The sequence below is a fragment of the Schistocerca gregaria genome, chromosome 8, assembly GCF_023897955.1.
Source record: "Schistocerca gregaria isolate iqSchGreg1 chromosome 8, iqSchGreg1.2, whole genome shotgun sequence".
In the NCBI taxonomy this organism is placed as follows: domain Eukaryota; kingdom Metazoa; phylum Arthropoda; class Insecta; order Orthoptera; family Acrididae; genus Schistocerca; species Schistocerca gregaria.
Genome location: NC_064927.1, coordinates 462,062,686 through 462,077,062, shown reverse-complemented (window position 1 = coordinate 462,077,062; position 14,377 = coordinate 462,062,686). Strand labels below are relative to the sequence as shown.

The window sequence follows — 14,377 nt, the reverse complement described above, 5'->3', positions numbered from 1 at the left end:
AGTTCTTTATTCTCACAAAGTAGTAAGTGTTATCAACAGAGGATGTCTAATTGATTCCGTATTTTCAGAAGGCTTTTGACATTATTCCTCACAAGTGTCTTGTAATCAGATTGCGTGCTTAAGGTGTATTGCCTCAGTTCTGTGACTAGGTTCAAGGTTTCCCATGAGAAAGATCATAGTTCAAGGTAATTGACAGAAAGTCGTCGAGTAAAGCAGAAGTAATATCTGGCATTTCCAAAGAAAGTGTTAAAGGCCCTCTGCTCATCCTAATCTACATAGATGATGTAGGAGACAATCAGAGGAGCCCTCATAGAGTGTTTACAGACATTGCAGTCATTTACTGCCTTGTAAAGTCATCAGATGATCAAACCAATTTCAAAATGGTTTAGCCAGCAGGTGTGGTCGAGCGGTTCTAGATGCTTCAGTCTGGAAGCGCGCGACCACTACGGTCGCAGGTTCGAATCCTGCCTCGGGCATGGATGTGTGTGATGTCCTTAGGTTAGTTAGGTTTAAGTAGTTCTAAGTTCTAAGGGACTCATGACCGCAGATGTTAAGTCCCATAGTGCTCAGAGCCATTTGAACCATCAAAATGGTTTAGACGAGATATCTGTGTGGTGTGGAAAGAGGCAATTGACTCTAAATAATGAAAAGTGTGAAGAATCCAGATGAATACCTAAAGAAAGTCACTAACTTTCTGTTACAAGATAAATCACACCAATCTAGAGGCTTTATATTCAACTAGCCACTTGTTGTTGTTGTGGTCTTCAGTCCTGAGACTGGTTTCATGCAGCTCTCCATGCTACTCTATCCTGTGCAAGCTTCTTCATCTCCCAATATGTACTGCAGCCTACGTCCTTCTGAATCTGTTTAGTGTATTCATCTCTTGGTCTCCCTCTACGATTTTTACCATCCACGCTGCCCTCCAATACTAAATTGGTGATCCTTTGATGCCTCAGAACATGTCCTACCAACCGATCCCTTCTTCTTGTCAAGTTGTGCCACAAACTCCTCTTCTCCCCAATTCTATTCAATACTTCCTCTTTAGTTATGTGATCTACCCATCTAATCTTCAGCATTCTTCTGTAGCACCACATTTCGAAAGCTTCTATTCTCTTCTTGTCCAAACTATTTATCGTCCATGATCCACTTCGATACATGGCTACACTCCATACAAATCCTTTCAGAAATGACTTCCTGACACTTAAATCTATACTCGATGTTAACAAACTTCTCTTCTTCAGAAACGCTTTTATTGCCATTGCCAGTCTACATTTTATATCCTCTCTACTTCGACCATCATCAGTTATTTTGCTCCCCAAATAGCAAAACTCCTTTACTACTTTAAGTGTCTCACTTCCTAATCTAATTCCCTCAGCATCGCCCGACTTAATTCGACTACATTCCATTATCCTCGTTTTAATTTTGTTGATGGTCATCTTATATCCTCCTTTCAAGACACTATCCATTCCGTTCAGCTGCTCTTCCAAGTCCTTTGCTGTCTCTGACAGAATTACGATGTCATCGGCGAACCTCAAAGTTTTTATTTCTTCTCCATGGATTTTAATACCTACTCTGAATTTTTCTTCTGTTTCCTACACTGCTTGCTCAATATACAGATTGAATAACATTGGGGATAGACTACAGCCCTGTCTCACTCCCTTCCCCACCACTGCTTCCCTTTCATGTCCCTCGACTCTTATAACTGCCATCTGGTTTCTGTACATATTGAAAATAGCCTTTCGCTCCCTGTATTTTACCCCTGCCTCCTTCAGAATTTGAAAGAGAGTATTCCAGTCAACATTGTCAAAAGCTTTCTCCAAGTCTACAAATGCTAGAAATGTAGGTTTGCCCTTCTTTACTCTAGCTTCTAAGATAAGTCGTAGGGTCAGTATTGCCTCACGTGTTCCAACATTTCTACGGAATCCAAACTGATCTACCCCGAGGTCGGCTTCTACTAGTTTTTCCATTCGTCTGTAAAGAACTCGCGTTAGTATTTTGCAGCTGTGACTTATTAAACTGATTGTTCGGTAATTTTCACATCTGTCAACACCTGCTTTCTTTGGGATTGGAATTATTATATTCTTCTTGAAGTCTGAGGGTATTTTGCCTGTCCCATACATTTTGCTCACCAGATGGTAGAGTTTTGTCAGGACTGGCTCTTCCAAGGCTGTCAGTAGTTCTAATGGAATGTTGTCTACTCCCGGGGCCTTGTTTTGACTTAGGTCTTTCAGTGCTCTATCAAATTCTTCATGCAGTATCATATCTCCCATTTCATCTTCATCTACATCCTCTTCCATTTCCGTAATATTGTCCTCAAGACCATCGCCCCTGTATAGACCCTGTATATACTCTTTCCACCTTTCTGCTTTCCCTTCTTTGCTTAGAACTGGTTTTCCATTTGAGTCCTTGATATTCATACAAGTCGTTCTCTTTTCCCCAAAGGTCTCTTTAATTTTCCTGTAGGAAGTATCTATCTTACCCCTAGTGAGGTAAGCCTCTACATCCTTAAATTTGTCCTCTAGCCATGCCTGCTTAGCCATTTTGCACTTCCTGTCGATCTCAGTTTTGAGACGTTTGTATTCCTTTTTGCCTGCTTCATTTACTGCATTTTTATATTTTCTCCTTTCATCAATTACATTCAGTATTTCTTCTGTCACCCAACGATTTCTACTAGTCTTCGTCTTTTTACCTACTTGATCCTCTGCTGCCTTCACCACTCCATCTCTCAAAGCTACCCATTCTTCTTCTACTGTATTTCTTTTCCCTGTTCCTGTGTATTTCTTTTCCCTGTTCCTGTCAATCGTTCCCTAATGATCTCCCTGAAACTCTCTACAACCTCTGGTTCTATCCGTTTATCCAGGTCCCATATCTTCAAATTCCTACCTTTTTTGCGGTTTCTTCAGTTTTAATCTACAGTTCATAACCAATAGATTGTGGTCAGAGTCCACATCTGCCCCTGGAAATGTCTTACTATTTAAAACCTGGTTCCAAAATCTCTGTTTTACCATTATATAATCTATCTGATATCTTCTACTATCTCCAGGGTTCTTCCATGTATACAACCTTCTTTCATGATTCTTGAACCAAGTGTTAGCTATGATTAAGTTATCCTCTGCGCAAAATTCTACCAGGGGGCTTCCTCTTTCGTTTCTTAGCCCCAATCTATATCCACCTACTATGTTTCCTTCTCTCCCTTTTCCTACTACCGAATTCCAGTCACCCATGACTATTAAATTTTTGTCACCCTTCACTATCTAAATAATTTCTTTTATCTCATCATATATTTTATCAATTTCTTCATCATCTGCAGAGCTAGTTGGCATATAAACTTGTACTACTGTTGTAGGCGTGGGCTTCGTGTCTATCTTGGCCACAATAATGCGTTCACTATGTTGTTCGTAGTAGCTTACCCGAATTCCTATTTTGTTATTCATTATTAAACCTACTCCTGCATTACCCCTATTTAATTTTGTATTTATAACCCTGTATTCAACTGACCAAAAGCCTTGTTCCTCCTGCCGTAAATTTGAATGATCACTCAGATAATGTCGTGGGTAACGCAAACCAAATACTGAGATTTGTTGGCAAAACACTAAGAAAGTGCAACAGGACAACTGAAGAGACTACTTACAGCAAATTTGTCCGCTCTCTTCTGGAGTATAGACTATGTGGTGTGGGACGTGCATCAGGTGGGACTGACGGAGCAAATCGAGAAAGTTCAAAGAAGGTCAGCTCATTTAGTATTATCATGAAATAGGGGGTAGAGTGCCACAGACATGATTTGTGAATTGGGGGGTCAATCATTAAACCAGTCATTTCTCATTGTGGCAGGATCTTCTCATGAAATTTCAATCACCAGCTTTCTCCTTTTATTGGTGAAATATTCTGTTGACAGCAACCTACATAGGGAGAAATGATCATGACAAAATAGGATAAATCAGTGCTTGCACAGAAGGATTTTACTGCTTGTTTTTCCCATACAGTGTTTGAGACTGAAACAGTAGAGAAATAGTGTGAAGGTGGTTTGATAAACCCTCTTCCAGGCACGTCATTGTGAATTGCAGAGTAGTCTCTTTTTCATGATTAATTCAATTATTTTTAAGAATGAAGACAGTAGTGAAGCTGCACTGTAGTTTTCAGTGGTTGCCGCATTGCTTGTAGTAAAGTGATGCTTTTCTCCTAGTAATCTGAAAAAATGTGTAACTAATGGACTCATTTATTATGTTTGTTAATGGGGCTTGTAAGCTATCTATGCATGCCTTTAGGCCAGAGGCAGGAATTTCATTATGCCTGCTGATATTATTTTTTAAAATTGTTGTATTGTCTTCTTGACTTGAGGCTCGGTAGTGGGCAAGCATGATTTTGCTTGCTGTGTAAGTCATTGTAGGTGCTACATGTGTTTCAGGAGGATTTTGCTACAGATTGTCCACAATCCCAGAGAAATAGTAATTCACAGAATTTGCGAATTCAGGAGGACTTTCTATCTATCCCCATCTTTGATGTGTATGTTGTTATGCTTGTCTGCCTTTTCTAGTTTCATGTTATGTTGTAGCAATGAAATAACACACAAAACTGATCCAAGTATCACAAATATGGCTTTATTCATAAACCTCAGAGAAATAACAGAAATAAGCCTATCGTGAATCCACACATTAAGAGACATGGGTCATTTGGTGTGAATGGTATAGCTAGATAAATGTAGTGCGTGTCAGTCAGTGGTGCTCTGCGTGCATATATATATATCCGAGTCACCAACAGTTGGTGAGGTGGAGCCTACACCACATACATGCTCCCTTGGCCGGCACACGCTGATACAGCTGGCAACCTATCCAAACACACAAGCACAGTGACACCACACTTGATGAACTTCCCTCACATGCACAAATAGCTGGTTGCAGCATACATCTCCCTTGTGCGAACTGGGCACCCTGGCAGTGGGGAGATGCTGGTGGCCCAACGAGAGACATAACTATTGGCTTGAGAGAGGTGGCAGCCAGCGCCGGCAGAGGGGGGCAAGATGATGTGCCGGGCAGGCACCGGAGCTTAGGGGCAGAACATGCATGAACGTGGGCATGTCCGAGGGCGGTGGGGCCATGCTACATACAATGACAGCACCGGAGAGGAGGATGGCATCGCCATCTGTGTCGTCATCAGCAGGCAGGTCCCAAAGGAAATGAGGCTGGACCCACCGACTGCATTGGTTCAGGCAGTTATGGTGAGAAGGCAGGTGGAAGGGATTAACTGGAACAGCAGAGTGCGGCAATGGACCCGAGGCTGGAGATGGACCAGAGCCCGGCGCTGGGAAGTTTGAACTCCAGGGCGCCACATGTGGTGGAGGCAGTTAGTGGGACGGGGGACGCCTCCGCAGCAATTGATGGTGGGCTCAAGGCGGAGAGGTGAGCTACAGCGATTGGGGTTGCATCTGTGAACTGCTAGCTTCTGGCAGTGAGCAGGGGCACAGCTGATCAAAGTTGTGCACCAACAGCTGTACAGACACCACAAAGATGGCATCTGCGGTGATGGACAACAGTGGCAAGTATCCACTTTAGGCCAGCAACCAAACCCTTCTGCCCACTCCATTGATCCCATTGTGAAGTGGCTGGACGAATTCAAGCACAGCAGGTGCAGCGCAGGCCAAAGAAGGTGGAGGAGCTGGGGACAGGGACACTCTGGGAGCTGCTTGTTGTTGGGCACAATGTTCAAAAGCTGTGACGAAAAGGATATTTTGCCATCAGTTCTTGGCCAAAAAACATGTCACCTAGCTAACCGTTTAGTGCATAAAACTCTCCAATGGCGCTGGTTGAGAAGACCCAGAACCACGCATTGTAATTTGGCTAGAATGTCTACTCTGGGAGAGAGGTCTTCTGTGGACAACATCAAAACACTGTCAGAAACAGAGAGGTGATACCCTAAGAAAAAATAGTTGTGCAGGGGGTCTGAAGCATGACTTGGAGGTTTATCTGGCCAGGCCTGTTGAACAAACTGAACCACCGGGCAGATAAACGGTTCAGTGGCAAGGGCAGCTGCTATGTGCGATCTCGTAGTTGGGAAACAGTCAACAGTGGCCTCCACTTCAGTATCGAGATGGAAGAAAAGCAATTCTTCACAATCAGTCAGAATCAAGACCTACATTAAGGCAAGATAAGGCATCCACACTGGCGTGTTCAGGGGTAGGTTGAAAATGGGTTTCATAATTATAGACAAGAACAGTGCCCAGCATTATAGGTGGTGTGCTGCCTTGTCAGACAATGATGTGCAAGTGTTAAACACGGAAACCAAGGGTTTGTGCCCAGTAAGAAGGAGAAACTTGGCCTCATATAAAAAAGCAACAGGTCATTCAGAATCATCGGTAAATCGGTGTGCAAGGACCCCACCGAGGTCGTACCATGAGGCATCAGTTGCCAAATCTGTGCTGGTCTGGAGAGAATGTAGCTAAACAAAGTGGCGAGAGTAGTTTATTTCAACATCTGAAAAGTACTTTCACAATCAGAGGTGGGCCAATGTGGCCAACCCCAGCAGGAATATATGCTAGGAGACTGGAAGAGGGAGGGGAAGGCACAGATGTAACTGTGGAGATAAGGTCTGGCAGAGGGCAAACACCTTGCCATGAGACCTTGAACACAAATTTTTCAAGTGATTGGCCATGGAGGAGGCTGTGACAACAGTATCATCCAGATAATTTACGCAACCCGGGACAGGCATAGTCAGATGCTCTAAAAATCATTGGAAAATAACAGGGGCACTTGTCTCACCAAAAGGAAGGTACAAATGTGGGTAGAAACCAAGAGGAGTATTCAAAACCATAACTTGCTGAGACTCGTTGCCCACAACAACCTGCAGCTGCATTTGAGAGAACCTGATATTTTCGCCAACAGTTCCTCCTGGCATGAGAGAGAATATGTATCCACATTCGACTCCGCATTGACAATGTTATTGAAGTTTCGCAGAAGGCATCCAAACTATAACCAGTGGAGACGACTAGTCACTAGTCATAACAGGTTGCACCACCCCTCGAGATTGAAGTCAGCCCAATTCTGCTTTCACTTGATCTTCTTGGCAACAGGAATAGGATGTGCACGACAAAAATGAGGCTGAGCTGTGGATTTAAAAGAAATATGAGCAGAAAATTTTTTTACACATCTTCTGAAATCACCTCAGACAGTGTATGTAGTTGAGAATACAGTATGTGATCGGATGCAAGGTGAAATGTAGGTGACAGAAAATCCAAATGCCTGAAATGCATTAATCTGAAACTAGTTCTGAATGCTGGCATCAGCAGCCACCAAAAATGTAATGGACCAAACCACAGACTTGTAAGAGGCAGATGCCATAAATTTTCCCAACAGTACAATGTTCTGTTTGTTATAAATGACCAACTTCCACATGACAGGTGTCAACAGTGGTGAGCCTAAACTCCCATAGGTTTCAGAATTCGTTAGTGTCCTTGCAGCTCCGGTGTCGACCTGTAGCTGGAGCATTTGTTGAAAAACACTTAACTCAATAATCAGCTTGGAAGAAGTCACAGGTGTTGGAGTCACCTTTTATGTCTGTAACCTAAGCAAACTAAGGCAAACAACACATGGGGGTGATGTGGCCTTTCTTCTGGCAGGCAGTACAAGTAGCTCAGCACTTATGACATGCCAGACATTCTCATTAGACAAAACAGAAAGGACTAGATGGAAACAAAATGCTAATACTGATGCTGTGACGGTTGCAGCTGCTTGGGCCGGCCTTGGTCTGCTCAGAGCTGGGCCCACATGTTGCCACCACCGCTGCCACTTCCTCATGCAAGCTATCTGTCGTCGTAGTGCGCACATCTTGTGACACCGCTACCACATTGCCCCGTGCTTCAGTTTAATCACTTGCTGCCCAAGAAACTTCAGAAGATTGTACTGTTTGCAAAAACTTCTGTGAGTGGGACATTTCTTTCTTTCTTTCTTTCTTTCTTCTTCTTCTTCTTCTTCTTCTTCTTCTTCTTCTTCTTCTTTTTTGTGCAGAATAAAGCCGTCTGGCGCACTTACTTATCCAGAGCAAAGAAGATAATTTAGTCGTGGACCAAAGAGTCTGCATAAGAGTTGTTATAGGCATCAGTAACGAATTGACACTTACAGCTAAGGCTGTGAAGTTCAGCTGCCCCTGCCCTGAATGATTGGTTTGGTTTCTTGTGGCATTGGTAGAATTCAACTCGCGCCACTATTACATGCATTCATTTGTGATGGTAGGAGGACAATAAACTGCATATGTGATCAAAAGTAAGAGCTGCTGGTCCTTTAAAGGGGCAAGCTCACACAGAAATTGATGTATTTTAGGAAGAATCCGCAAGGGGAAGAAAGCTTTGCACAAATTTGAGTCTGTCACACTGAAATCCAAAAATTGCTGTCCTAGTCTTTCTTCTTTGTAAGCCTCCCAATCCTCAGCTTAATCATCATAGGAGGGAAAGTGGGGTATTGGACTTAGGGAATGGTACCATATCTGTTAGTAGAAAATGACAAAGTAGTCAGTGCCAAAGTCAGGGCTTGGTAACAGGGTGTCCATAATGATTAACTTCATAAAATCACACTTGGAGACTGCACTTCAGCAAACCATTCCTACTCATCGCCAATCATATAGTAACCAAGTAATATACAAAACCAATCCAAGTAACACAAATATGACTTTCTTCATAAACATCTGAACAATAGCAGAAATAACCCTCTTGTGAATCCACAGACAGAACAATTGGTGTGAATGGTCAACTTGATGAACACAGAGTGAGTCATTCGGTGGTGCCTCACGCATATATGTGTGTGTGTGTGTGTGTGTGTGTGTCACCGACAGACAGCGCAGTGGAGACTGCACCATGCACACAGCTTCCACAGATGGTCTCCAGCAGCCAGCCTGCACTGATACAGCTGGTGGCCAATTCACACACACACATGCGTCACACATCCTAGTAGCAGGATGCAATGTATATGACATCCCAAACTACTTTACTTTTACTTTCCACATTGTGTATTATTTTGTCATTCATTCCTTTGGCTTTGATATTTCTTAACTTTCACTCTTACTTGCATTCTGATCTCTTCCTTTTTGTTTTGGTTCATACACCAGCGGCATGTGGTACAAAGGGTTCATAGTAAGTCGAATATAGAACGTTTTTGCATTATTTTGATATATACCCCTTACTCTTTGGTAGAAGATCTTTACTTATTGTATTACTTTCTCATTTTCTTCAGCTATCTTGCCATCATTTGTGACCACTCATCCGAAGAACTTATACTTTTGACCACTTCCAAAAATTTTCCATTCAGTTTCGTACAATCCCTTCCTTCCTCCTTCCACTCTGTCATCACTATTGTTTTGCTTTTCTCTGTGCTGGCTTTAATTTTAGATGTGATTTTTTTCTTCTCCTTGTATTAACTGTGTCATCTTACTTCTATTCTACTTTCAGCTAATAACTTTATTCTTCTTTCAGGTAATTTGTCTTCAGGAAGTTCAGGAGGATCACTGGGATCCATTTTATGTAAATGAACTCTCAAAACTAGGTATAAACACACTTTCCATAATTACTACTGTTTCTATTTAGTTTTCATAGTTCAGGAATAGTAATAAGTGGTAGTGAGCATTATTTACAAGCAGGTGAAGCTTTTATGAGGTTGTCACAATCTCTAAATAATAGAAAATCACAGTAGTAGTACAGTAATAATTGATAGCATTCATCTGTATTTCTGTCCTGCATATCTCAGCAACGTATTTTGGGAAACAATGCTGTCATCATCAGGTCGTAAAAACTTAACTCATGATGTTAAAACACTAAAAAGCATACAAACACAATTGTGACCTTTATAAAATAAAATGGAATTAAAACACATTGGAGTGTGGGTCCTTGTCATACATTAAAATTGAGTTCTCTCAGTAGCCATCCCATCTCACGTTGCACACTACACCAGGCAATGTCCCGCTGATCTACTATGGGCTCCTAGTGCGTCAAGTGGACACTTTTGCAGAGGTCTAGGTGTGGTTGTGTACTGATATGTCCACGCTATTACTGCATAAGTGCAGCTGTTTTCTGAACCACAATTCTGTTCGATTGGTCACCTACTTTTCCTTGTTTCCTAAGTCTGTGATCATCAGCCTCTAGCTGTTTCATCAAATATATGTTGCAGATTTATAATAAAAAAATTATACAAACCCATTAAGAAATCTCATTCTGTTGTCTTTCATATGTGACTTTAGAATATTAAAGTGGTTCAGTTCATGACTAGCACTCACCAGATCTTCCAGCAAGTAGAGTTTCCTCCTTTTCTTTCCTGTGTCAAGATTTCCAGTCATCCTCTATTCCCTTAAGAGGATGGCCTGTTTCATATGCATGATTCACAGCAGCTGATCTGTCATAGTAACTTAATCAGAATGCATCTTTGTGTTCCTTGTTTCTGACTGAAAATATTCTTCCTGTCTATCTTTGCATCACAGGATGTGTATTGAGTTTTATGAACCCCTGTTCAAACTGTCATCGACATCATGCTTCAGGCTGTAACTCACTAGGCTATTTGTTTGTAATGTTATTCTGTCTCCCTTCCTTCATGCTCATTAGCATATTGGCTGTCCGATGCACTAAACTGCAGAAGGCAATGGATGGCATGAATAATTAATATCAAGCTAGCCATTTAACAAAGAGATCGCGAAGGAAATGATTGCGCTCACTAAAATGATGACTGAAGTTGCTAAAGTAAATAATAATGAAATCGATCCTGTCAGCCATAAGTTGCTAAAAGGAATAAGTGAACCAATGACAAGCATAAGGCTAAAGCCAGCCAGATAATCATAAAATCCATAAATAAAAAGCGTATAGCAGATAAGAGGAATCCATTCGTAATATTAAAGATGGAGGAGTACATCGTGAAAACATTTCTTAAATCCCAAAGCATTTAACAGCAGACTTAATGTAAACTAAAAAATATTCAAACTTCTTTTGTTTAGGCAATAATTTACAGCATGAATGTATTTTAGAAAATGCAAAGTTAACATGAATTTTCTAAAATTAAAATGCATTTTCTGAAGAAAAAAATAAACATATTAATTTCCTCTAACAGATGCTGAAAAAAAGGATGCTTAATTATGAACCCAACTGTGCCTAAATTAAGAACACAACTGAAAATACGTTAGGCTCGCCGTCCAACTCGTGGAGTAGTGAACTGTAGAAACAGCCTAGCCTGTAACATAACTATCTTGCTCAACAACAGTCTTAAAAAACGCTATTCAGTGCATAGTAGTATGGCTTTGTTAACAAATTTGAGGAGAAACCAGTCAGTCACTTTTGCCATTTGATTTCACTGAATATTGACACTTTGCCGTCCACACGTCTCGTACAAATTTATTCCTTGTTGCCGGTAACGCTAATTCGGATTACTTGGCTTGTCGCCAGCCGTTCTTGACATTATCAAGAGATTATGAATTTTTACGTTTTACGAATCTCATCCTTAGTTCTCATAAGTTCTCAACTCTGTTCCCCTACTTCCATGAAATTTTGAAGATATACATACGTAAACAAATACAAAATTTCTTTCATATATTTGTTTATTTGCATTGTCTTTTGTACTTAGTATTTCTCTTTCATATGATATGCAGCAAAACAGTCTCCAAGATGTAACGCAACTCCACAAGGCTTCCACGTTAATTTTGTGTGTTTTTTTCTTTTCTTTTTTCATAAATTGCAGTTTCTTCAGTTTTGTTTATCATTTTGGAAATACGTAGGCCTATTAGTTGGTGTTGCTTTAAGTGAGCGGAAAGTCTGTCAACTGCATCATGAGACATATGCGATGTAGTAGCAACCTCCAAGTTTTGCTCCGCACATTCGTCGTAAATAATCATATCGTCTCTTTCATTTGTAATGATGAAAGGGCACAAGTACTTGTAAAACCAAAAAACATGGTTACCTGTGTAACTTATTGTTACCTAAACCAAACACCCACAGAACGCGAAAGATACTAAAGTGCTGTTGCCTGCCACTGCATGATACTATGCACACCACTGTGGTGTCGCTGGCCATTGACCGCTATTTCGCGCACGACACCACTGTGGTGTCGCCGGACGGCAGAGTGTTAAGAATCTATTTTGTAAAATTTTTGTTAAAGAAAATATTGATATAATTGGAAGAAATTTCCAAAATACAGCAAAATTTCAAGACAAGAAACCATCAAATTCATTGAACTTTTCCAGCTGATTACAAGTTTTAACTATTTCACTTTTAATCATAAGTTTTTATATTCAAACCAATGATTTAGCCATAGAGTCCAGCATTTCAGGAAGTGTGGACACATTTTCATGAATGATCAAGAAATTTTAAAGTCCGACTGTGCCATTATAGATTAAATTGATCATTATCAACATTACATAGACAATACCTTGTTGCCTTTGACAGTTCTGTGAAAGATATTGAAGGGTTAGTAAAAATGTTCAACATGCGTATAGTATGAGTTTACTGTGGAACATAAAATTAACAGCAGTTTTTAGTTCCTCAATTCGAACATTAAAAGGCAGGCAATAAGCACACATTTACTATTTATACAAAACCAGTAACAACTGACGTTGTGATTCCTAAGGATTCATGCCGTCCACAGGATTATGAAGGAGCAACATTCTGCTGATTAGTGCACAGAGCAGTCAATATGCCGATGAGCAGGAAGAATAGAGAGACAGAACTATTTATCGCAAGAGTGTGATTAAAAGTGGGTGTAAAATAAATATTGCATAATAAGTGCTATGCAAAGGTAATAAGAACAGAATGAATCAGCTTAATGAAGAAGAAATATTATGCGACAGTTTGGAACAGATCGTAATCCTTTTTCAACCGCATGGTACTAAAATATTGTTCCAAACAAATAATTTAGTGATGTATAACCGAAAGCATAATATACAGGGTGTGTGTCAAAAGTTGCAAGACTTAACACAGAACTAAAAATTTATTGGACATTTAAGAACAGTGGACCAAAATTCTTCAAAATATTATCCTTCAGCATCAACACAGTGCCGCCAGCGCATCTTCCACTGTTTGTAGTTCTTCTGGAAGGCCTCGGGCGTCATGCTGTCGATGGCTCTCTTCGAAGCCTGCTGGATGGCTTCGATGTAGTTGAATCGCTTCCCTATTAGGCCTGTTTTGATTCAGGGGAAGAGGAAAAAATCACTTTGGAGCCAAGCCGAGGCTTTAGGGTGGCTATGTTGTCACGTTGAACTTGACCAAAACTTCAGCGGAGAACCCAATTGCCCTTGATCGCCAGGCAGACGCAGCGAACTCAATTCCTCAAGCAGCGGAGCACTCCAGTGTAAAAGTCACCTGCGACAGTCTCTCCACATTTTGATCCGTTCAGCTTGATGATGGCCTCCCAGAGTGGTCATCGTCTTCAACATTCCCGCAGCCATCTTTGAAACGATTGTGCCACATGACAACTATTGCAAGGGACATGGCTTCTTCCTTAAAGGCCTCTTGAATCATACCGAGAGTCTCTGTGGCAGTTTGGTTCAGTCGCATGCAAAACTTAATTGCATAACACTGCTCCAAGTGCTGCTCCATTTTCGCCTCTCCCACTTTTTGACCGAGGTCAATGACACGTACTCACGCTGCAAGCGATGTGCACTCTCCAAGGTTCCGGAGGTAACTGCCGCAGCATCAGTTCATTCCCTGAGACGCCCCACTACTTCCCCCACTCGGCGGAACCAGTCCACACGCTCCCCTACTCAGAAATGAATAAGTCTTGAAACTTCTTAATCACATCTTGTAGCTGAAAAGATAGAGAAGTTCAAAGATTGAGAGTTCTTAAAATTAGACTTGCATCCTGTGATGCAAAGTACAGGATGGTTATCATTAAACTTTTGGTACTCGAGACATTGTAGACGGGAAACTATTTACCATATGAGTACCCAAATTTATATGAAAGCATTGTTAGTAGTGTTAGTGTTGTGACTTGCTGTTAGATGCCAATACTGGTATACTGACATAGGGTTTAAATACAGGCATCAGCATGCATTACAGTTGCAGTCAGTCGACATTGGTCTGGACGAGGAGAGCAGGACTTTACTCATAACGCTGTTTAATCAAGACAACAGCAAGAGTGTTGCTGCTCTTCACAAGTATCGATGCATTAAAGCAATAGAGAGAGGTCCTCCTTCCGTACGAGGGTTGAAGAAAGTGATACAGAAGTCTGAATTACGTGGCGATTTAGGAATTGAGCCTGGGAAAGGTGGACAGGTTGGTCCAAAAAGTCTTTAAGAAATTATTGTTGCCATAGCTGAGAATACAGGATGTGATGTACGGTCTTCAAGCTGTGCATAAGCTGTGTCCAACAGCTGAATATTCCATTTACCATCATTTAGAAAGCGCTTTGAACAGTTCCAGGCTGTT

General features: G+C 41.2%; 1 protein-coding gene across 3 annotated transcripts in view; it reads left to right on the top strand.

Annotated features, from left to right (window-relative positions):
* LOC126284395 (protein angel homolog 2-like) overlaps positions 1–14,377 on the top strand; it is a 168,095-nt gene that overhangs the window by 70,860 nt on the left and 82,858 nt on the right. For all 3 annotated transcript variants that reach the window (XM_049983292.1, XM_049983294.1, XM_049983293.1), the window contains one exon: positions 9,455–9,524. In XM_049983292.1, coding sequence (XP_049839249.1) covers positions 9,455–9,524 — 70 coding nt within the window. The remainder of the gene's footprint in view (positions 1–9,454; positions 9,525–14,377) is intronic.